At 42.8% G+C, this 25535-nt stretch overlaps 1 protein-coding gene across 3 annotated transcripts in view; it reads right to left on the bottom strand.

Moving 5' to 3' along the window:
- The window catches only part of LOC135528086 (nucleolar protein 4-like), a 159144-nt gene that overhangs the window by 76586 nt on the left and 57023 nt on the right, over positions 1–25535 (bottom strand). For 2 of the 3 annotated variants that reach the window (XM_064956882.1, XM_064956883.1), the window contains exons 3-4: positions 16053–16164; positions 8860–8969 (exon numbers count right to left, since the gene is read on the bottom strand). In XM_064956882.1, coding sequence (XP_064812954.1) covers positions 8860–8969; positions 16053–16164 — 222 coding nt within the window. Of the gene's footprint in view, positions 1–4810; positions 4970–8859; positions 8970–16052; positions 16165–25535 lie in introns of those variants that run through there. The other variant, XM_064956884.1, reaches the window with a different exon arrangement.

The following is a 25535-nucleotide window of genomic DNA, read 5'->3' as shown; positions in this document are numbered from 1 at the left end:
GCAGACTCAAATTGAATTAAGAGTGTAAACTGTAGGCTATGTATGAAGCAGTTTTCTTGGAAATCTTAGTCCAAACCACACCTCCAGAGATGGGGTCAGAGAGGGAGAAGCAGCTTAAGTAATTTCACAAGAGGAATGGGGAAAGGTCACGCTTTCAATGACCTCTACAACCCCATCTGCTTTATGTTTATCCACCTGTCAATGCCAGTCCAGTTTCCAATCATTTCAATGTGAGGACTGTGGTTTTTTTCTTGTCATTTGATCTGAAAATGTTGGCTTCGACCAACAGGAGAGAGAAGAACGGTGGTAAACAATGACAAACAAAACCAACATGGGTGATTTCCAACCACTAGGCTATTTGAACAAATGTCCCTGTATAAATTCCTACTGGAAAAACAACAATCATTAAAAAGGCAGATGACTTATGAAATCCAGAGCCATCTACAGCTGTGATAAAAAGCCATTATGAGGACCCCAATTTCTAACAAATACCCAGAGAGATTATTTCTGTTTAATCCAGTCAGGAACAACTCTACCACAAATATGATGATTAGCCTTTCCCCTCTGGAACCAATCCTACGAAAAGAGGCAGGCTTATATCACTCAGGGTCAAACTGGACTGTGCTTCATTCTGGTTAGGCTATACAACTAAGGGTGTAGCCTATATCTAAACCAAACTGAGTGAGGTGCATGTTAATGATTGGTAATGGTAAGTAAAGGGGAAGCAGAGCCTTGCACCAGCAGGACTGTGGGAAGGGTGTGTGGAGAGAGAGTGGTTCCGCTAGCTGAGCCTTACACGCATCCCACTGCAGGCATGGCAGGCAGCACAAGTCGAACGCAGAGAGCAGCTGTGGGGAGCCAGGGGTTAGATCCTCTGTCACCTCCCATCTCCCTCTCAAGAACTGCACACACTGCACTGCCTGCCCTGAAAGGAAACCAACTAGGATAAATCAGGATACTACAGTGGGGCCTGGTACCAAAACATAGCGCTTCCACCATCTTTCAGTCAGCCATGCGTACATAAACATTACAGAAGTCTACATTTATCATCATTATCTTTCCAAAAACAGGGTAGAACATCATGTCAAATTAGCACGTCCTATTTTCATAGAGGTTCTCTCGGGAAGCACGAAACAATAGGCTATGCTGTGACAACAATACTGAGACAGATGAAACTTTTTTGAGGAGAGGCAACAGAGGAGTGGGGAGAGAGGGAAACACCCACTGTCACAGTTCTGGAGCTTTGCTCAAGGGAAGGATTACTGCACAGGCAGCCTCCTCTCCAACTGGCTAACTGACTCACAGGGGTCAAAAAAACAGATTTTTATTTGGCAAGGCTTTATCCTTGTGAGGCTCTGGCAGAAGGCAGGGGATGATAAAGACGGTTTTAAAGCTATTAAGCCTTTGTCCACTGGAAACCAGCTGTAGTCCCTTTAGGATTCAGCCAGCTAGGTTGTCTTTCCTCAAAAAAAAAATGATGCCAACTTCATCCAGAAAAAAAACGTGACAGAAGAAAATACCCTGTTGCCATGGTTCTGATTGGGAAAGCAGTGCTAAGTCACAACTGCAGTCACATTCAGTTGTGCAGGTAGTGACCTCGCTAGCAAAGCTAGTCATATTATTGACAGTGCAGTAGCAACCATGGCCTTAATTTGTGACTTATTGGCTTATAAACATTGTGGTGTTCAAATTGGGAAGCAAAAACTTTAGACTCATGTCTCCCTTGGGCTACTATGGTGTCATAAGTGGGATGACAGGGCGGAGCTTCAAAGATATTAAATTCATATTAATATTCATTGGCATAATGTTCCTTTACACAAGTTGAAGAAACCCAGCAACTTCACGTGCTCAAGTTGAAGTTGTGGGTTTCTTAGCTAACATTAAGCACATCACACAACTTCTGCCAGCCATGCTGTTTCATCAGTGTCACAGAGATCCTCCTTAGACGGCCAGTTCTGGAACTAGCTATTTACTGTAGCTATCCAACCAGCTAATTTGCCAGAGATGTTACAGACAACATGGCCAGAGATGCAAACGTTAAAGGGGCAATCCTTAGCCGAAACAATAAAGAATTTCCCCGCCACTGTTTCAGGAAAAAGCTGAGAGATGGGGCTGGAGAAATGCAACCACTCCAATTCATAGAACTATTGATGCATCGACTGACCATCCATGATATCAAAATTATAGTTTTAACCATGTTGAGGCCATACAGCGTTTGTTTACATTTACTTTGCTTACAAACAGTATAACCTTAGTAAAAATGAAACAAGCTTATATTTTGACTTCTGATAGGACACGACAGCTTAACTAAGCTCATTTATAAGTTATATTATTCAAGAATCAATGCCAATGGGTAGCTTCATATCATTCATTTCAAAGTAAAAAATATTGATGTAGAAACTATTAGACCGCCCATTTAACGTTAGCTAGCTAGCTACGTTAGCTGCACAAATATACACTACATGACCAAATGTATGTGCCCGTGTAACATCTCATTCCAAAATCCTGGGCATTAATATGGATTTTGTCCCCTATTTGCTATAACAGCCTCCACTCTTCTGGGAAGGCTTTCCACTAGATGTTGGAACATTGCTGCAGGGACATTCAGCCACAAGAGCATTAGTGACATCGGGGGCACTGATGTTGGGGAATTAGGCCTGGCTCACAGTCGGCGTTCCAATTCATTCCAAAGGTGTTCAATGGGGTTGAGGTCAGGGCTCTGTGCAGCCCAGTCAAGTTCTTCCAGACTGATCTGGACAAACCATTTCTGTAGGGACCTCACTTTGTGCATGCTGAAACAGGAGAGGAAATTCCCAGAACTTTTGCCACAAGGTTGGAAGCACAGAATCATCTATTATGTCATTGCATGCTGTAGCATTAAGATTTCCCTTCAATGGAACTAAGGGGCCTTGCCCAAACCATGAAAAACAGCTCCAGACCATTATTCCTCCTACACCAAATTTTACAGTTGGCACTATATATTTGGGCAGGTAGCGTTCTACTTGAATTCACCAAACCCAGATTCGTCCGTTGGACTGTCAGATGGTGAAGCGTGATTCATCACTCCAGAAAACGCGTGTTTAGACCACTCTAGCCAACACTTGGCATTGGTCATGCTGATCTTAGGCTTGTTTGTGGTTGATTGACCACGGAAACCCATTTCATGAAGCCCCTGACTAACAGTTCTTGAAGCTGACGTTGTTTCCAGAGGCAGTTTGGAACTTGGGACAGAATGTCGCAGCCAAGGACAGACAATTTTTACTTGCTACGCATTTCAGTACCCGGCAGTCCAGTTCGCGGCTCAGCTGTTGTTGCACCTAGACTTTCCACTTCACAATAACAGCACTTACAGTTGACCGGGGCAGCTCTAGCAGGGCAGATATTTTTGTTGGAAAGGTGGCATCCTATGAAGGTGCCATGTTAAATGTCACTGAGCTCTTCCGTAAGGCCATTCTACTGACAATGTTTGTCTATGGAGATTGCATGGCTGTGTGATTGATTTTATATACCTGTCAGCAACGGGTGTGGCTGAAATAGCCGAATCCACTAATTTGAAGGGGTGTCCACATACATTAGTTACTTACACTATATATACAAAAGTATCTTGCTAGACGGTAACTAGCTAGTTAGCAAATGTTTCCTGTCAAATGTTGGCAAGCTAACGCTCCCTAGCTAACTTCCTTCACTTACCTTAAATACCGTGGCTTGGCCACAGTACTTTGAAGCAATAATATCGACAGAGCTTGCAAAGTTAGCTACTCCAGATAGAAATAGAAATTGCTAAATGGTACTAGCTAGCTAGAATGTTTAGCCTTTGTTAAAGTTGGTATTTTTCTAACGGCTAGCTGGACAATTGGAGGAATCGTCCAAGGGTTACCATAGTAACATTAAATATCTAAATAGCAGCCAAAATGGAACTTCTGCTGCTACAATCACAATGTGACATCGGACCACTGCATTGTTTAAAAGCACTGCACGAAATTCTAATAGCTAAAATGTATCCTGCCCCGGCTTGTACGTTTCTCTGAAGGTAACTTGGAGCAAATTGCTACAGTACGCAACCTACAGTAATGATCACGTTACACAGGCATGGGGTTATAGTACCAACGTAGAGGGGCTGTGAGCACGCCGCACGCGCCTCGCTGGTGTGGGATTGTTCCCACTGTGCTTGGTAATTCTGCATCCCACCAGAGAACAATGTGACATGGAATGACATGCGATGATACACAGTATACACTGAACTATGCACTTCAACGGTATGCGGTTGATGCATACCCTACATCAAAAGAAAAGGAGGACTGACCACTGTAGGACAATTTATACAATTAACTCAAGCAATCATCGGATATTGTTTAATTGATCGCCTACTAGGGATGGATAATAACACATTTATATGCGATGTTGGATGTCAACTGGAGTACCTTCTTGAAATATATGTTTGATATTAATACTATATTTTGGAATGGTATTATAATAGCCTACTATAACATTTTAAGTTGTGAGAGGATCGAATAGATTGTTAACTTCTACAGCACACGTTTTGCTATAATAATTGAATTGATACAAATTATATCCTATGCATTATATCAAAAATCTAAGGCTTAGGGTATTATCGAAAATCAATCATATAAACCATTTTATCAGTCATTCATTGGTTAGAAATTATTATATATTTGGGTATAAATAAGCTGAAAACTGGGGAGGTGTAATTGTCACAACATTATTTTCCAAAGCTGCTGAAAATAGCTCAGCGCACAGTTGAGAACAGCAAAATATCAACACAACCGTATCATGTCAAATAAATGCTTACCTTCACTTCTGATGGTGAATTTTCAAGTGTGAATGTCAAACCACTCTCCAATTTCTCCCCCTTACCGGTCTCTTTATTCACGTTTAATTCTAAAGACAATGTCCTGGTATGGGAGCGAGTACAGGACCCTCCAAGACTTGCACTGTCAACCAGCCCCAAAGATGGAGGCGGGGCAGCGGTAACCGACGTCACACGCCTCGTGCAAAATAGGGACTGTAGGCAACAGTGCGTTAGAGTGGGTTCACTCAATCCATTTCAAATAGTCTTTGGCGGCTTAATAAATACATATTTTACCACTGCCTCTCCCCTCTTCTCTTTGTTAATTCCCACACTGGAGTACAGTACAGTCATTGCTTTGTTTCTTGCTCTACAAATGCCCACACCTGACTTCACATTCAGTATTTTCACTTAAAACCTTTACTTCAGAAATATGTAATTGATTCATCAAAATAAAAACATGTGTAGGCAAATAAGAGAGTGATACACAAACTATCAATAGCCTACAGTAACTTACACACAAAGGAGGCATTTAAAGAAAAGTATATGCCTTAAGGTTTGACCCATTTCTATGGTTTGATCACACAATAGTCTTCTTTCATTCTGAAGGTCTTTTTAGCAATTGAGTAAAAATGATATTTTTTTAAAGATTCATACCATAACCACGTGAGTCCCTTCAAAGGCAGTCAACAGATGATTTGTGTGCGGATAAGGCTATGTACTGTACGCACTTTAAGACAGATTGATGGGGAACTTCTGCCACCTACAGGCGAAACCTGGAAAGTGTATGTATCAATAACACAATTTCAAAACATACGAACCCGCAACACACATCTCATAGCGTGTTCAATATTGATGTGAGTGTAGACCCTTGAAATTGTTCATGCCACTATATATTAGAGCAGGTCAGCACCATGCACAATACATTTACTTTAAGCTACATTCTCCCCAGTATGAAACACACAGTTTTTGTCAGTATGCAAATACAACCTGTTATAAATAGACTGCTTTTTATTCATCATCATTATCGTGAGGTGGGGGGTTATTCCTCATTTTATAAACTAGTCTTCACTTTAACTGGTATCTTATCTGGTGTCTTCCTATAGCCCCATTGTAATTATAGCCTACCTACCCCCACCTCTCCATCCCCCCTGCCACCCCCCACCCCCACCCCAAAAACTCAATTAGTTTTCTCAGGAGAAGACAGAATAAATGGGAAAACAGGCCATAAATGATAATGAACCATCCCTCTTTAATTCTCTTCCCATCACCCCCCTCCCCTTCCCCTCCCCTGGCGGTGCGGGCAGAGACAGAGCCACCGCCCAGCGTCTGCAGCCTGCAGGAAGGATGCTTGGTAATTTCCTCCATTATTGAATTGGTCTGGACACGCATGTCTTGATGGTCTCGTCCCCCTCCCTCACTGCCACATCCTTCTCTCCCTCTTTTCTCTCTCTCTTTTCTCTCTCTTTCGCTCTAACCCTGCAACACCCCGTGCTCTATAAAGACCCTATAAAAAACACACACAAAAGCCCATGACCTCTTTCACAGAGTGGTCATTCAATGATTGCCCTCCTTAGTGCCCTCTTACACCCTGGTGCCTGCCCCTCACCCTCACCCGCCCCCACCAATCCAAGCCCTCACTGCCTGTGCGTCCTTTTTTGATAGCTGAGTCATTGTTCCTCATTTCCTGCCTCTGGTGAGTACTGCTGCTCTGCTGAAAATCTAAAAGCCAGGATTAGACATGAAACTGAATCTCAAGCACTTAGATGCCCAACACCCTGCATTTCAATCCACCAGGGGATGGTTAGTTTTGTTGAGTCAGGAGATGGGGACCCTGCAGAGCACCTTGCTCAAGCATAAGCATGCCCATTCTTAAGTGAAAAACGTGTCCGTTTTAAATCACGTCTTAAGACATGTCACAATTTAATGATACATTTAGTCTTACATCAATTATAACATGAAAATCATGGTAAAATTGTGAACTGTTAGTAATTAGGGTGATTATTAACAATGTTGTTGGACCAAAGATGTGAGTACTCTTACTTGCAAGGGAGACCTGACCAAGAAGGCAGCAGCAAACAACACAACATTTTTAAACATATCAGCACCACATTATGATCCGGCCTACAGGAAAAATGTATACTACATTTACTTCTGTTCGTGTGCATGGCGAACGGCAGTGTCTAGCCGACAGGACATATTGGCATTCCTCTGCAAATTGGTACTCCAATACTTTTCTCACACCTCAGTTAATTAGACTGCCGAGTCTTTGTTAATTGGAATGAGCTGAACCCCATTCCCTCCTTGATTATACGACCAGGCATGCAAGCACACACTCGCACATCCACACATACGCACTTTCATTCGCCCACACAGATACAGGCACACACAATCTCACGAGCACGCTTACACACTCTCACAAGCACACACTTTCCTGTGTGCGCCTGATTGGCAGTCCTGAATGATTCCATGCTCTATTACAGATAGCTAACCTGGCATGGGGGATGGAAGGTGGGCTGTTGAGGGAGGGGTGTGTGTGTGGTACACAAAGAGCCTGATAGAAATGACAGTGAAGATGGCCACTTCCATCTAATCTTCACCTATTCTGGACAACAGAATGTACAGCGGGGACCATCAACTAGATTCAGCCACGGGCCGATTTTTTTCGGATGCTCAGAGGGCTGGAACATAATTATAAATAATTTGTAGACTGCAAATTGACCAGAAAAAGCCCAAATAGAAATAATATTTGACTAAAATATTAAAAAAATTCAAACCTGGCTTACATTTGTATACGATCACATATATCTCTCGGAATACACAGGAATACTTTGGAACAGATTTCCATCATTAACATCACTTAGAGCTGATTTGCAGTCTTTTATGTACAGCTATTTTTGTATATTATATACAGTACCAGTCAAACGTTTGGACAAACCTACTCATTCAAGGCCTTTTCTTATTTTTTACTATTTTCTACATTGTAGAATGATAGTGAAGACATCAAAACTATGAAAGAACACATATTGAATCATGTAGTAACAAAAAAAGTGTTATATATAAATATATATTATATTTGAGATTCTTCAAAGTAGCCATCCTTTGCCTTGATGAAAGCTTTGCACAATCTTGGCATTCATGAGAGCCAGTTTCAACCCTTGAGTAGTTGTGTCCAAACATTTAATTTGTTCTGTCGTTCTGTCTGTCTGTCGTTCTGTCTGTCTGTCGTTCTGTCTGTCTGTCTGTCTGTCTGTCTGTCTGTCTGTCTGTCTGCCTGTCTGCCTGTCTGCCTGTCTGCCTGTCTGTCTGCCTGTCTGCCTGTCTGTCTGCCTGTCTGCCTGTCTGCCTGTCTGTCTGTATATATGTATATAATCAAAATCAAATCAAAACCAAAATATAATACAAATCAAAATACAAATATACAAATCAAAATATATTTTATATTTGAGATTCTTCAAATAGCCACCAAGAATGCCAAGCTGTCATCAAGGCAAAGGGTGGCTATTTGAAGAATCTCAAATATAAAATATATTTTGATTTGTTTAACACTTTTTTGCTTACTACATGATTCCATGTGTTATTTCATAGTTTTGATGTCTTCACTATTATTCTACAATGTAGAAAATATATTTTATATTTGAGATTCTTCAAATAGCCACCAAGAATGCCAAGCTGTCATCAAGGCAAAGGGTGGCTATTTGAAGAATCTCAAATATAAAATATATTTTGATTTGTTTAACACTTTTTTGCTTACTACATGATTCCATGTGTTATTTCATAGTTTTGATGTCTTCACTATTATTCTACAATGTAGAAAATAGAAAAAATAAAGAAAAACCCTTGAATGATTAGGTGTTCTAAAACATTTGACCGGTAGTATGTGTGTGTGTGTGTGTGTGTGTGTGTGTGTGTGTGTGTGTGTGTGTGTGTGTTTATATATATATATATATATATAAAAACATTTTTCTCAGAAAACTTGGGGGGCCAATTAAAATCTCCTGGGGGCCACCAGTTAGGAAACACTTGATGTACAAGCTACACCTTGGCCTTACCTGCTCATTGGTACTCATGCACTGGAGTTTCATCTGCTTCAGATAGGTGGTGGTCAGCGGCATGTTGTAGTCGATGAGATCCGGCACCAGTGATGTCGGTCTGTCATTTTCTGTGAAGATTATACACACAAAGTATTAGTAGACTCTCATTCTCCCATAACCTCCTTATTGAACCCTAACACATACAGGGTCATGTTCATTTGGCACCAAAATGTAAGAAAACAAACTGAAAGAGCGAGGCACTACCTGAACTTTAGAAATGCAATTTTTTTTCTTCTGTTGAGTGCCCTGATGAATCTGTACATGCACTAGTCAATGGACTCCGCCTGGGTGGCAGTGCTCTAAGTGGACACTAGAGGGCCATTTAATGTGGGAGTAGAGAAAATGGTGCTGTCTAGTTTGCTAAATTTATGGAATTTGAAATTATTTATACTTGCACTTTTTAAAGCATATGTTAGCAATTACATTTACTTTTGATACTTAAGTATATTTAAAACCAAATACTTCTAGGCTTTTACTCAAGTAGAAATTTATTTTGTGACTTTAACCTTTTTTTGTCATTTTCTATTAAGGTATCTTTACTTAAGTATGACAATTGGATACTTTTTCCACCACTGGCAGGAAGCAGCATTTGCTTCCATCATTAAGAGTGGTGATGGAAGGAATGGGTGGTCTCATCATTGAACAATAATTTGCCTGACGGTTTTGCTATCTGTTCATCATGATCCAGTACACCATTTTGAACAACGGGCTGCTTAATTCTAATATATGAACATACTTTCTTTCTTTCTTCAAACATGCATACAACAAAAACATTTTAATTACCCACAATCCTCTAAAAACAGAGGCAAGAGGCAAAATTGTTGCAATAATTTCAAATGATTAAGTAGAGAAATATTATTACAATTTAGTATATTAAATCACATACATCATTTAAATTACAAAATCATTGAAACAACTTACATTTATTTTTATGAAGTATGTGTTTATTTTTTATTTTTTGTCAATTTCAATTCACCCCAGAATAATTTTACAGTGTGCATGTGTACATGTGCGAGAGAAATAGAAGAGGGTGGATCGCTCATAAAGAAAGCAGCAAAGCCACTAAATTGCTGTTCCTTGCAGCTGCCCCAAGCACACAGAAACAAACAAGCAGCTTCTTTGACTAGAATCAGCTCTTACTCTATGTATAGATTACCTTCATTAAATCTTGTAATAAATAATGTGGAAATTGAGCAAGTTGAGGACAGTAAACTGCTTGGTGTAACCCTGGATTGTAAACTGTCATGGTCAAACACATTGATGCAACAGTAGCTAACATGGGGAGAAGTCTGTCTATAATAAACCACTGCTCTGCTCTTTTGACATTGCTATTCACAAAACAAGTCCTACAGGCCCTAGTTTTGTCACACCTGGACTACTGCTCAGTCATATGGTCAAGTGCCACAAAGAGGGACATATGCAAATGAGTTGGCCCAGAACAGAGCAGCAGGGCTGGCCGCACGGAGAGCTAACATCAATGACATGCATGTCAATCTCTCCTGGCTCAAAGTAGAGGAGATTGACTGCATTTCTTCTTGTCTTTGTGAGTAGTACTGACATGTTCAAACAACTAGTACACAGACACCCATGCATACCCCATAAGACATGTCACAAGGGGTCTCTTCACAGTCCCCATGTCCAAAACAGACCCCCGGGAAATTCACAGTACCACGCAGAGCCATGACTACATGGAACTCTATTCCACATCAAATAACTCATGGAAGCAGTTAAATCAGATTTAAAAAACAGATCAAACTACACCTTATGGAACAACGTGGACTGTGAAGACACACACACACACACACACACACACACACAAAATTGTAATGTTGTATGATATATTATACCTTTTGTATTGTTGATATGTAGGGGTGTAACAGCGTAATATGATGAACTGTTTCATCTTTTGTTTTACATGTAATGTCATTTGGACCCCAGGAAGAGTAGCTGCTGCCTTGGCAACAGCTAATGGGGATCCATAATAAATACAAATCCACTACTATCCTGCCCTGTGTTAAACCATAATGAGAAAGAGACCAGATTTTTTTAATGAATAGTAATGGGCATGCAGTATGATTTCTCTGCCATTGGCCATGATGGACATTTACAGTATATGTAATGGGTGCATTAAACCACTAAGTGGACATCCTACATTAAGATGCTTGTGCATTTGAACTTACTTATACCAGCAGTTCATTTTTAAAGACTTCTCTACTATAATATACTGTATAATATAGCATATAACAAAATAACTGCAAATTCTCTATAACTGAACTGGTATACATCCTCTCTTGTATTGCATTGTCATTATACTTCAAGTGCAAGCAATAGTCTGTCATCCTCATCAAATAAAATACAATTTGAAATAACATTTTATTAGCAGTTGTTATTGCGGGTGTAGTGAAATGCTTGTGTTCCTAGCTCCAACAGTGCAGTAGTATGTAACAATTCACACAAATCTAAAAGTAAAAGAATGGATTTAAGAAATGTATAAATATTAGAGCGAGTAATGTCGGAGTGGCATTGATTAAAACACAGTATAATAGAATACAGTAAATACAGTTGAAGTTGGAAGTTTACATACACCTTAGCCAAATACATTTTAACTCAGACTTTCACAATTCCTGACATTTAATCCTAGTAAAAATTCCCTGTCTTAGGTCAGTTAGGATCACCACTTTATTTTAAGAATGTGAAATGTCATAAGAGAAGAGAGACTGATTTATTTCAGCTCTTATTTCTTCCATCACATTCCCAGTGGGTCAGACGTTTACATACACTCAATTAGTATTTGGTAGCATTGCCTTTAAATTGTTTAACTTGGGTCAAACGTTTCGGGTAGCCTTCCACAAGCTTCCCACAATAAGTTGGGTGAATTATGGCCCATTCCTCATGACAGAGCTGGTGTAACTGAGTCAGGTTTCTATGCCTCCTTGCTCACACACACTTTTTCAGTTCTGCCCACACATTTTCTATAGGATGAAGTCAGGGCTTTGTGATGGCCACTCAAATACCTTGACATTGTTGTCCTTATGCCATTTTCCACAACTTTGGAAGTATGCTTGGGGTCATTGTCCATTTGGAAGACCCATTTGCAACCAAGATTAAACTTCCTGACTGATGTCTTGAGATGTTAATAATAATAATATATCCCATTTAGCAGACGCTTTTGTCCAAAGCGACTTACAAGTCGGCTGGGGCCACTACTTTTACATATGGGTGGTCCTAGCGGGAATCGAACCCGCGGGAATCGAACCCACGACGCTTGGCGTTTCAAGCGCCATGCTCTACCGACTGAGCCACACAGGACTGTTGCTTCAATATATCCACATAATTTCCCCTCCTCATGATGCCATCTATTTTGTGAAGTGCACCAGTCCCTCCTGCAGCAAAGCATCCCCACAACATGATGCTGCCATCCCCCGTGTTTCACGGTTGGGAGGGTGTTCTTTGGCTTGCAAGCCTCCACCTTTTTTCTCCAAACATAATGATGGTCATTATGGCCAAACAGTTCTATTTAAGTTTCATCAGACAAGAGGACATTTCTCCAAAAAGTACAATATTTGTCCCCATGTGCAGTTGCAAACTGTAGTCTGGCTTTTTTTATGGTGGTTTTGGACAAGTGGCTTCTTCCTTGCTGAGAGGTCTTTCAGGTTATGTCGATATAGATACTTTTGTACCTGTTTCCTCCAGCATCTTCACAAGGTCCTTTGCTGTTGTTCTGGGATTGATTTGCACTTTTCGCACCGAAGTACGTACATCTCGAGGAGACAGAATGCGTCTCCTTCCTGAGCAGTATGACAGCTGAGTGGTCCCATGGTGTTTATACTTGCGTACTATTGTTTGTACAGATGAACGTGGTACCTTCAGGCTTTTGGAAATTGCTCCCAACAATGAACCAGACTTGTGGAGGTCTACAATTTTTTTCTGAAGTCTTGGCTGACTCCTTCTGTTTTTCTCATGATGTCAAGCAAAGAGACACTGAATTTGAAGGTAGGCCTTGACATTTATCCACAGGTACACCTCCAATTGACTCAAATTATGTCAATTACCCTACCAGAAGCTTCTAAAGCCATGACATAATTTTCTGGAATTTTCTAAGTTGTTTAAAGGCACAGTCAACTTAATGTATGTAAACTTCTGACCCACTGGAATTGTGATACAGTGAATTATAAGTGAAATAATCTCTGTAAACAATAGTTGGAAAATTTACTTGCACAAAGTAGATGTCCTGACCGACATGCCAAAACTATAGTTTGTTAACAAGAAATGTGTGGTGTTGTTGAAAAACGAGTTTTAATGACTCCAACCTAAGTGTATGTAAACTTCCAACTTCAACTGTACATATGAGATGAGTAAAGCAGTACGTAAACAGTATTTAAACATTATTAAAGTGACTAGTGTTCCATTATTAAAGTGGCCAGTGATTCCAAGTCTATGTATATTGGACAGCAGCCTCTAAGGTGCAGGGTTACGTAACCGGGTGGAAGCAGGCTAGTGATGGCTGTTTAAACAGTCTGATGGCCTTGCGATAGAAGCTGTTTTTCAGTCTCTCTGTCCCAACCTTGATGCACCTGTACTAACCTTGCCTTCTAGATGATAGCGGGGTGAACAGGCCGTGGCTCGGGTGGTTGATGTCCTTGATTATCTTTTTGGCCTTCCTGTGACTTAGGGTGCTGTAGGTGTCCTGGAGGGCACATAATTTGACCCCGGTGATACGTTGAGCAGACAACACCACCCTCTGCAGAGCCCTGCGATTGCGGGCGGTGCAGTTGCCATACCAGGTGGTGATACAGCCCGACAGGATGCTGTCAATTGTGCATCTGTAAGAGTTTGTGAGGGTTTTAGGGGCCAGGCCAGATTTCTTCAGCCTCCTGTCTGAAGATCGTCAGTGATGTGTACGCCGAGGAACTTGAAGCTTTCCACCTTCTCCACTGTGGTTCCGTCGGTGTGGATAGGAGTGTGCTCCCTCTGTTGTTTCCTGAAGTCCACGAGCAGCTCCTTTGTTTTGTTGATGTTAAGTGAGAGGTTATTTTCCTGGCATCACTCTTCCAGGGCCCTCACCTACTCCCTGTAGGCTGTCTCGTCATTGTTGGTAATCAGGCCTACTACTGTTGTGTCATCTGCAAACTTGATGATTGAGTCGGAGGCATGCGTGGCCATGCAGTCATGGGTGAACATGGAGTTCGCACCCTTGTGGGGCCCCTGTGTAGAGGATCAGCAAAGTGGAGGTGTTGTTTTCTACCTTCGCCACCTGGAGGTGGCCCGTCAGGAAGTTCAGGACCCAGTTGCACAGCTCGGGGTTCAGACCCAGGGACCTGACCTTGGAGGGTACTATCACATGACGTACAGGGGGTACAGGGTCCTCCTCTCCAAGAATCATATCAAATAACCTATCACCTACTGGGACAGTACACTCATGTGTACACACACTCTATCCATCAGTAATCGATTGCGCTCCTGTCTATTTACTGCAGAGGTATAGATTATCCGTCTTGTATTTCCCCCCTTTAGGACTCCAGAACATTGTCCCTTAGTAGGTCAGCAGATAAATGAAATGACAGAGACTAGACTTGACAGCTGAGAAATGGAGTTTAAAATGAGAAGGGAGGACAAATCAGCACAGGACCAGTGACCAAGGCTCTTATTAATAAAGCGTCTCAGATCTAGTGCTGATCTAGGATCAGGTCCCTCCTGTCCATATAATCTTATTCATCATGATCTAAAAGGCAAAAAGCTGATCATAGATCAGCAGTCCTTCTCTGAGGGCTTTATGAATATGGGCCCTATCCTACACCTCCTCGACACCTGTTCCTAGTGCATAACCAATATGTTATGATGAAGGTTGAAGAGACTAAAGATGAAAGATGTGACTCAAAAGACTGCCTGATGTCAATTTAAAAGAGCCCCAGCATACAGTAATGAATTGCATTCAATAATTCAACACTGAACTTTTGCGGGAGTGGCTTAGGCGGAGAGGAGGGGGGTGGTGGATTGGAGGGGTTGAAAGGGGTGGACCCCCATAGGGAAGGAAGCCAATTAGCTGCTCTCTTTATGAGTGATGCCCAGTGTTAGCTGGTCAACACTCTGACAGACAGATTGGGCCTGAGAGCACTTCTCTTGCTGTGTTGTGTGTTTATGGGATGGAGGAGAGGGTTTGGTGAGCATTACAATTAATTTGGCATAGTTTACTTTACATACTACCCATGTTCTGTTCTTGTGGGAATATGGAAGTGCCTTCCATATGTGAAGGTACATGACAGCCACTCTGTCAATATGGGACCCTGAATATAGAGGGGATAAAATATGTATAAATAGCAGGACAGCCATTGAAGATTTCACTCCATTTTGGACTCTCCGATTTATTTCTCTCCTCACCATTTCCACCCCATTTTTGTCTGTCTCCGTGTGTCTTTCGCCCTTGGCCTTGGGAACAATGCATGGGGTTGTGGGATATCAGGAATCTTCCTCTGGAATGCCAGTCTGAGTCACGGTTCCCTTACCACCATAGCTGTCCTCCAGTGGCACAGTCACTTGCCAGAGCTAACACAGCCAACCAGCAGGCACAGGGGAAGACAAGCCAACCCAGGCCAGGCTAGCACAGAACACAGCAGCACAGTAGAGCTGAGCACAGGTCAATGCCATACCACACACTGTGCACTCTCTCAGTCTGGGAAACCAGCACTACAATACAAATGCTATACAAAGAAATAAGCCGTTTTTCTCTCTGGCTGCTGTGCCTCTCTCTCCCTCTCTAATTTTTTTCTTTATTTCTTTGTTAAAAGCCCCAAATTGGGCTAATTGCAGTGTGTTAGGAAGGAGGCAGGACACTCCAATGACTATCAGTTTAATAGGACTGGGGAGGACTGGGAAAACTGGGGGGGGGTGTGCCTTTAGGGTGGCAGCAAGACGAGGATAAGAGGGGGAGGGGGAGTGGAGGAGGGGGCAAAGCAAGCAGCGCTCAAAAGCATTCTTTTTACAACTCATATTAAAATACCTGTCCATCTACATCCATGCTCTGAGAGTCTGCAATTTGTATGGGCTGTCTTACAGACAGTACAGACGTGAGTAGTAATGTAGGCCTACTGCGGAAGCTTTCCAAATAGCTCTGAACAGTCAGTGGTCCAGAGAGAAACAGAGAGGTTGTTTACCTTTGAACTCTGCGCCGCCAGGGCTGATGTGCATCCGCTTCTGACACTCACCACAGCTCATCAGGTAACGGGTCACTGCCTCCCTGGGCAGGAAGGCATACGTCTCCGCTATCTGCCCATCAGCGAGAGAGCGGGCAAGTGAGCAAGGGGTGTGGGGGAGAGAGAGAGAGAGCGAGAGAGTGAGAGGTGGGGAAAATAGAGAAAAAATGATATCACTATCATAGCCATGGCTGATAAAGATGCTGCTATGCATGCTTCTAGTAATTGAACACTGAAGAGGTGATACTACAGGCTCAATTTGGACTTTCTGTTAAAACTCCATCGAACAATATGTCACCACTTCACCCAGAGTAGAGGCAGGGAGTGTCAGTAGGGTTTTAAGGGTGTGTGTGTGTATGTGTATGTATGTGTGTGTGTGTGTGTGTGTGTGTGTGTGTGTGTGTGTGTGTGTGTGTGTGTGTGTGTGTGTGTGTGTGTGTGTGTACCTCCGTGAGTGTAACAAGGAGAGCGGGGTGTGGTCTGGTCTAGCATTGCACAGTTTGGGGAATATTCAGAGGTGGAAACCTTCCGTGGAAACTATGGGAATATATGGGAATTAATGGAAATATATGCAAATTAATATTAATACCATTTAAATGTAGATGTTTTCTGCACTGGATATATTTACCATATCATATGGAGACAGAAACATACACCTTTTACCTTATAAATAGACATAATTGCAAATTATTAAATCCTTCCAATAGAAATTTAAAAAACTATTTAGTTACGAATTGAACTAATTAAATGAGTTGACTCTTCACATGGGATGATTTCATTGAACAACAAAAGAAAGGGAATATTGAATGATCCCCAATCCCCATCGCATCTCCCAAAAACATTTTCAACATACATCTGTAAAATAATAGTCTAGAAACTAAAGCGTTGGTTGTCTTCCTCTCAGGCTTCAATGTCTTCTCCCTGGACCTCCTCAATGTCCACCTCTTGATCATCTCTGAGGCCTCATCTTCACTGTCACTTTCCAACCTTGTTGAGGATGGCTCGTTGTCAGGCTCAAAAAGCCTAACATTTCCCTGTATGGCCACCAATTTTTCAACCCTTGTATTGGTTAGCCTGTTGTGTGCTTTGGTGTGTATGTTCCCAAACAAGGACCAGTTACGCTCTGAGGAGGCTGATGTTGGGATTTGGAGGATGATGGAGGCAACAGGGGAAAGAGCCTCAGATCCACAAAGTCCCTTCCACCAGGTAACTGATGAGATATGTTGGCACGACTGCCATATTGCATCTCCATCCCAAGGCCCTTGCTTGGAAGTGTACATCACCAGACTGCCAAGAACCTTGCCCTCATCCAAACCAAGGTGGCGAGACATGGTAGTGATGACACCATAGGCCTTGTTGATCTCTGCACCAGACAGGATGCTCTTGCCAGCATACTTGGGGTCCAACATGTACGCTGCGGCGTGTATGGGCTTCATGGCAGGAGTCAAATCTGAGACTGTCAAATCTGATGACAATGGGTGTTGCTGGGCAGCTTAAATGTTGTGCTCTTATTCTTCTCACTTTGCTTGGTGAGGTAGATTGCTGCTATAACTTGATGACCCTTCACATACCTAACAATTTCCTTGGCTTTTAGCAGCACATTCACCACTCTATCAAACAGCTAGCAAAAACTAACTAGCAGAAATTGTTAACAAGTTAGACATTATTTAAACACACTTTGCTGCAGGCTACTATTTACTAGTTAACAAAAAATAATGTATGTCATAAAATATATTCACCTCACCCAGTATTGTAATCAAAATTGACCAGAAAGCATGTAGTCCTTGGCTCAGACAGTGTAATAGTGTGGGCTCAATAGCATCTCAATAGTGTGCAAGATCTTGAGAATCAGCTGTACATGTGAGGGAAGAATGTACTGTGCATGCAGAGTTTTGCAATTCCATTGAATTGGGGATAGTTTAAACAAAATATGCCACAAGACCTAGAATTTCCTTATGTGTATCCCACAAAAAAAAGGTTCCCTGTTATAAGCTAACTTTTTTGATGAATTTAAGCAAAATTCCCAAAATTAACATCCCATGGAAATTTCCGGAAAAATTACAGAAATTTACCAGAAAGTTTCCGACCCTTTGCAACCCTAGTCTCTATGAATAAAATGGAGACAAATGTCAGTCACAGCCTTTGGTGACAGTTTGCACAGTCTTTATCATTTTTGCAAGGTGGCCTGGCGACATCAGATTATCTCTAGGATAACTTTCAATGTATTCTCATATGTCTCCTGCCCTTGCTGTCACCTTCCGATCTTTCTTTTTTTCACGCTGTCCCTGCAGTCATCCTTTCCTCCCCCTCTCCCCTTCTCTCTCAAACTGGCCTCCCTCTATCACTCCGCCCTCTGTGGCAGGCTGGGGTTGGGAGCAGGAGAAAATACACACGCTCGCCTCTCCCTCAAAGCCCCTTCCCTCTAACGAACATCCTGGCCAGAGAGGTGATGGTTGTAAAATGAGGGAGGGGAGGAGGGGAGTGAGGGGGGTTCTAGAGGGAAGGAGGTTGAGTTTTAGAAAGGTCCGAAAAGGGACCTCACTGAAAGTTGAAGCTCATTTACTGCATTTCGATACAATAAAACAATTTGAAATGGTATTTGGAGAACAGCAAAAACAAGCAAAAATGACCCGAGTCATTATCACCTTGGCTGCTGTAGGTTCATTCACCTCAGTTGATCTACAAACACACAACCTATTAGCTATACAATTGTAACGTTATACCCCTGAAAGGGGGGAAATATGAGTCATGATTCACACTGACATAGCATCAGTGATAAAAACAAACATTTTAGAACTGTATTGATTGCATTTTAATGTAGGCCTATATGGACGATAGGCCATGTGGAGAAATTGATATTGAAAAATATCTTCTTTTTTTAAGTTCCTAACTTGTTTGATAAGATAAGTACGGATTTTCTCACGAGACCCCACATGGGTCACCGACCCCAAGTTTGGGAACCACTGGACTAACCTCTCGCTCTGCTTGCTTCCTCTCGCTCTGTCTCTGCTTCCTCCTGCATGCATTGCAGCCTGCCTCAACCTCACCACTGAGCGCCACATCACTGTCTGTCTCAGTAACCTACTCTCTGTAAAGCAAAGTTATTACGAATTTAATAACATATTTTTTGCTCCTGCTGAGGCAGGCTCCATTTAACATTAGCTTCTTTCTTCATCCTTCTAGCTGGCTAAGTATTACTAGCCAGAGCACTTCAAAGTTACTGCAAAAAGTCTCTGTCAGCAGTTATGTCAGTCAGTCAGGTGGCTATTTATAAGTGACTATTTACCAGCTCTGCACTCCACAGGAGGTTGGTGGCACCTTAATCGGGGAGGACGGGCTCGTGGTAATGACTGGAGCGGAATTAGTGGAATGATGCCATTCTATTTGCTCGGTTCTGGCCATTATTATGAGCCGTCCTCCCCTCAGCAGCCTCCTGTGGTGCACTCATTCTCAAAGAGTAGCTATTTGTTTGTTTGGGGGATGTCTGTAGACACGGCAGGAGTCGCAGGAATGTTTAAAAAATGCCATTTGTCTGGCATCTTGCAAACACAGTCAGCATCTCCGACTCTCTAGTTGCCTAGGCTACTTGATCCGAGTGTGAGCTGGTGTACTTCGTTTCACATCTCAGGCCCTCGGCCTGTGCCGCGAGAGGGGGGAGTTAGCCATTTGATAGAGTGGTGATGCAGGTGAAAATAACGAACCAACCACTGTTCATGTTTCCACTCGTTCGCAATGAGGCAGGCAGTCAGATCAAGAATATAAGCGTTCTGAGCTTGGATAAGTGCTGGGATAAATATTTCGATGTTGACCCTTAATTGATTATCTTTATTGAGTTCAACATATAGATTTATTTTATATATACAGTGGGGCAAAAAAGTATTTAGTCAGCCACCAATTGTGCAAATTCTCCCACTTAAAAAGATTAGAGAGGCCTGTAATTTTCATCATAGGTATACTTCAACTATGACAGACAAATTGAGAAAAAAAATCCAGAAAATCACATTGTAGGATTATTAATGAATTTATTTGCAAATTATGGTGGAAAATAAGTATTTGGTCACCTACAAACAAGCAAGTTTTCTGTCTCTCACAGACCTGTAACTTCTTCTTTAAGAGGCTCCTCTGTCCTCCACTCGTTACCTGTATTAATGGCACCTGTTTGAACTTGTTATCAGTATAAAAGACACCTGTCCACAACCTCAAACAGTCAAACTCGAAACTCCACTATGGCTAAGACCAAAGAGCTGTCAAAGGACACCAGAAACAAAATTGTAGACCTGCACCAGGCTGGGAAGACTGAATCTGCAATAGGTAAGCAGCTTGGTTTGAAGAAATCAACAGTGGGAGCAATTATTAGGAAATGGAAGACATACAAGACCACTGATAATCTCCCTCGATCTGGGGCTCTCACCCCGTGGGGTCAAAATGATCACAAGAACGGTGAGCAAAAATCCCAGAACCACACGGGGGGACCTAGTGAATGACCTGCAGAGAGCTGGGACCAAAGTAACACACTACGCCGCCAGGGACTCAAATCCTGCAGTGCCAGACGTGTCCCCCTGCTTAAGCCAGTACATGTCCAGGCCTGTCTGAAGTTTGCTAGAGAGCATTTGGATGATCCAGAAGAAGATTGGGAGAATGTCATATGGTCAGATGAAACAAAAATATAACTTTTTGGTAAAAACTCAACTCGTCGTGTTTGGAGGACAAAGAATGCTGAGTTGCATCCAAAGAACACCATACCTATTGTGAAGCATGGGGGTGGAAACATCATGCTTTGGGGCTGTTTTTCTGCAAAGGGACCAGGACGACTGATCCGTGTAAAGGAAAGAATGAATGGGGCCATGTATCGTGAGATTTTGAGTGAAAACCTCCTTCCATCAGCAAGGGCATGGAAGATGAAATGTGGCTGGGTCTTTCAGCATGACAATGATCCCAAACACACCGCCCGGGCAACGAAGGAGTGGCTTCGTAAGAAGCATTTCAAGGTCCTGGAGTGGCTTGGCCAGTCTCCAGATCTCAACCACATAGAAAATCTTTGGAGGGAGCTGAAAGTCCATGTTGCCCAGCAACAGCCCCAAAACATCATTGCTCTAGAGGAGATCTGCATGGAGGAATGGGCCAAAATACCAGCAACAGTGTGTGAAAACCTTGTGAAGACTTACACAAAACATTTGACCTCTGTCATTGCCAACAAAGGGTATATAACAAAGTATTGAGATAAACTTCTGTTATTGACTAAATACTTATTTTCCACCATAATTTGCAAATAAATTCATTAAAAATCCTACAATGTGATTTTTTTCTAATTTTGTCTGTCATAGTTGAAGTGTACCTATGATGAAAATTACAGGCCTCTCATCTTTTTAAGTGGTAGAACTTGCACAATTGGTGGCTAACTAAATACTTTTTTGCCCCACTGTATTTGTTTTTAATTAGAAAAATGACAGATTACAGGGGTCCGGACCTCTGTGCCCTCATATGGAGTTACGGTCATAGGAGGGGATTGGGGGGCGAGGCAGCGACTCACCCCCAGAAGGGTTGACTCTCATTGTGTGATGACAGGCTAGCTACCACCGCCATTGTTCTCCCAGTCCCAGTTGAATCTCAGAAAGCGAGCCATGTAGCCTACAGAGTGGGACCGTGGGTCTGGAAAGGGCCTGTGGCGGTGGATCTCCCGGCGCCAAAAGAGATGGCCGGGAGATCTTTGATGATATTTATGGCCTTCCTGTGACATCGGGTGATGTAGGTGTCCTGGAGGGCAGGTAGTTTGCCCCCGGTGATGCTTTGTGCAGACCTCACTACCCTCTGGAGAGCCTTACAGTTGTGGGCGGAGCAGTTGCCGTACCAGGCGGTGATACAACCTGACAGGATGCTCTCGATTGTGCATCTGTAAAAGTTTGTGAGTGCTTTTGGTGACAAGCCAAATTTCTTCAGCCTCCTGAGGTTAAAGAGACGCTGCTGCGCCTTCTTCACCATACTGTCTGTGTGGGTGGACCAATTCAGTTTGTCCGTCGAGGAACTTAAAACTTACTACCCTGTCCACTACTGTCCTGTCAATGTGGGTGGAGGGGTGCTCCCTCTGCTGTTTCCTGAAGTCCACGATCATCTCCTTTGTTTTGTTAACGTTGAGTGTGAAGTAATTTTCCTGACCCCACACTCCGAGGGCCCTCACCTCCTCCCTGTAGGCCGTCTCCACGTTGTTGATAATCAAGCCTACCACTGTAGTGTCGTCTACAAACTTGATTGAGTTGGAGGTGTGCATGGCCACGCAGTCGTGGGTGAACAGGGAGTACAGGCCCTTGTGGGGCCCCAGTGTTGAGGATCAGCGGGGTGGAGATGTTGTTACCTACCCTCACCACCTGGGGCAACCAATCAGGAAGTCCAGTACCGCACAGGGCGGGGTCGAGACCCAGGGTCGAGACCCGAGCTTGATGACGGGTTTGTAGGGTACTATGGTGTTAAATGCTGAGCTGTCGTCGATCAACAGCATTCTCACATAGGTGTTCGTCTTGTCCAGATGGGTTAGGGCAGTGTGCAGTGTGGATGCGATTGCGTTGCCTGTGGAACTATTGGGGCAGTAAGCAAATTGGAGTGGGTCTAGGGTGTCAGGTTGGGTGGAGGTGATATGGTCCTTGACTAGTCTCTCAAAGCATTTCATGATGACGGAAGTGAGTGCTACGGGGCGGTAGTCGTTTAGCTCAATTACCTTAGCTTTCTTGGGAACAGGAACAATGGTGGCCCTCTTGAAGCATGTGGGAACAGCAGACTGGGATAAGGATTGATTGAATATGTCCATAAACACACGAGCCAGCTGGTCTGCAGCCTTGCGAGGGTTAACACATTTAAATATTTTACTCGCGTCGGTTGCAGTGATGTCGGTTGCAGTGAAGGAGAGTCTGCAGGTTTTGGTAGCGGGCCGTGTCAGGGGCACTGTATTGTCCTCAAAGCGAGCAAAGAAGTTGTTTAGTCTGTTTGGGAGCAAGACATCCTGGTCCGCGACGGGGCTGGTTTTCTTTTTGTAATCCGTGATTGACTGTAGACCCTGCCACATACCTCGTGTCTGAGGTGTTGAATTGTGACTCTATTTTGTCTCTATACTGACATTTTGCCTGTTTGATTGTCTTGCGGAGGGAATAACTACACTGTTTGTATTCTGTCATGTGTCCGGTCATTTTCCCTGGTTAAAAGCAGTGGTTCGCGCTTTCAGTTTTGCGCGAATGCTGCCATCAATCCAAGGTTTCTGGTTTGGGAATGTTTTAATAGTTGCTGTGGGTACGACATCGCCGATGCACTTTCTCATAAACTCGCTCACCGAATCAGCGTATTCATCAATGTTGTTGTTTGACGCAATGCGGAGCATATCCCAATCCACGTGATCGAAGCAATGTTGAAGCGTGGAATCGTGGAATCCAAGTATGGAATCGTGGAATGGTCAGACCAGCATTGAACAGACCTGAGAGCGGGAGCTTCCTGTTTTAGTCTCTGTCTATAGGCAGGAAGCAACAAAATGGAGTCGTGGTCAGCTTTTCCGAAAGGAGGGCGGGGAGGGCCTTATATGCTTCGCGGAAGTTAGAGTAACAATGATCCAGGGTTTTACCAGCCCTGGTAGCACAATCGATATGCTGATAGAATTTTGGGAGTCTTGATTTCAGATAAGCCTTGTTAAAATCCCCAGCTACAATAAATGCAGCCTCAGGATATGTGGTTTCCAGTTTATGTAGAGTCAAATAAAGTTCATTCAGGGCCATCGATGTGTCTGCTTGGGGGGGGAATATATGCGGCTGTGATTACCAAGAGAATTCTCTTGGTAGATAATGCGGTCGACATTTGATTGTGAGGAATTCTAAGTCAGGTGAACAGAAGGACTTGAGTTCCGGCATGTTTTTATGATCACACCACGTCTGGTTAATCGCCGGCAGGGATCCGGTTCTCCGGCAGGGATCCGATCCATTGTTCTGGGTGTTGGGCAAAACACAGGATCCGCTTCGAGAAAGTTGTATTCCTGGTCGTAATGATGGTGAGTTGACATTGCTCTTATATCCAGTAGTTCCTCTATGTAATAAAACCTAAGATTACCTGGGATACCAATGTAAGAAATAACACGTAAAAAAACAAAATAACGCGAAGCGAGGCGGCCATCTCTGTTGGCGCCGGAAGGATAGGGACAACCAGTCATGTGACCTGCAGAGTGTGTGTGTGTGTGTGTGTGTGTGTGTAATAAACATTTCATGACGCACTGTGTGACAAAGTACCCTGGAAGCCATGGCAGAGGGCAGAGTAAAAATACTGTAAATAAGTAGTGAATAAAAGAGGAATTATTCTGTTCATTACACAGTTACAGCTCTGTGTACTCACTACTAATGTTATACTGATATTCTATCATTTCATTCTTATCCAATAGAAGTGAAAATAAATCCTAAAAAGGAAAGTACATGTTCTGTACAGTACTGGGGTGAAGATTTAGTTACCATGTTCAACCAGAAGAGGGCAGTATCACCAATTGAGATGACAAAGTATCCCAATACAACACACTGGGAAAATGAAAGGTTGTCCCATTTACTTTAGTACAGGGCGGAACCGCATTTTCCAATGGCAGACATGTGAAATCTCCCCATTTGAAATGAAGCTAGGAAGGAACGATGGACAATGTTGCCCCGGTGTGTGCTTTGCACTGCGGTCATCGCCCTTAATCTAAATAAACTAGACATCTGTCCTTCAGCGACTGTGGAGACGCTCACAGAGAGAACTGCTGAATAGTTGTCAGGGAGAGAGAAATTCCTTCTTCCAATGACCACAAGGTCAGCTTTGCACTAGAATCTAATATCCTTGCCAGACCCTTCAATCTAAAGTGAGAAACGTTTTCTTTCACACACACAAAATGGAAAAATCTTGCTAAGTTGCAGCATTTTCTTGTAATGAAGTGAGGTAACAATAAAAAACGGGGGGGGCGAAGATATGGTGGCGGTAAGTGTCACAGAGATTGCGGTAATGTTATTGACTGGAAATGAATAGAAATAGGTTTATCTGAAATAGAGAACTGGGGGTTCAGTGAATGAACTGAAGAGAAAAATACATATTTGCCAAAATGAATGTTCTGGGTCAATGGTGATGCCTGCTGTCTTGCTAGAAAATATTCAGAGGGTGGTCCAGAAGTATTACACAAATCTATTTCAACTATCCCATTCATTTTAATGGGATACGGAGAAAGCGAGTGTTAGTGCTATTAATTGTGTCTAAACACCAAAAACCAGACGGACGGCGAGAGAGAGAGAAACAAGTCACGAAACAGGAATGAATACTAAAGATCGAAAGAGGAACAGAGAACAGAACATATATTGCCAAATAATCATAAAGACAGGCGATTAAAAGAGAGTGTCAAACAGAAACAGAGCCAGGGGAGAGAGAGAGGCAACAGGCTAAGATAGATATAAAGGTGTTGAC

The sequence above is a fragment of the Oncorhynchus masou genome, chromosome 33, assembly GCF_036934945.1.
Source record: "Oncorhynchus masou masou isolate Uvic2021 chromosome 33, UVic_Omas_1.1, whole genome shotgun sequence".
NCBI classification, from domain to species: Eukaryota; Metazoa; Chordata; class Actinopteri; order Salmoniformes; family Salmonidae; genus Oncorhynchus; species Oncorhynchus masou.
Note: the sequence above shows the minus strand (reverse complement) of the source record. Positions and strands in the feature narration are given on the sequence as shown.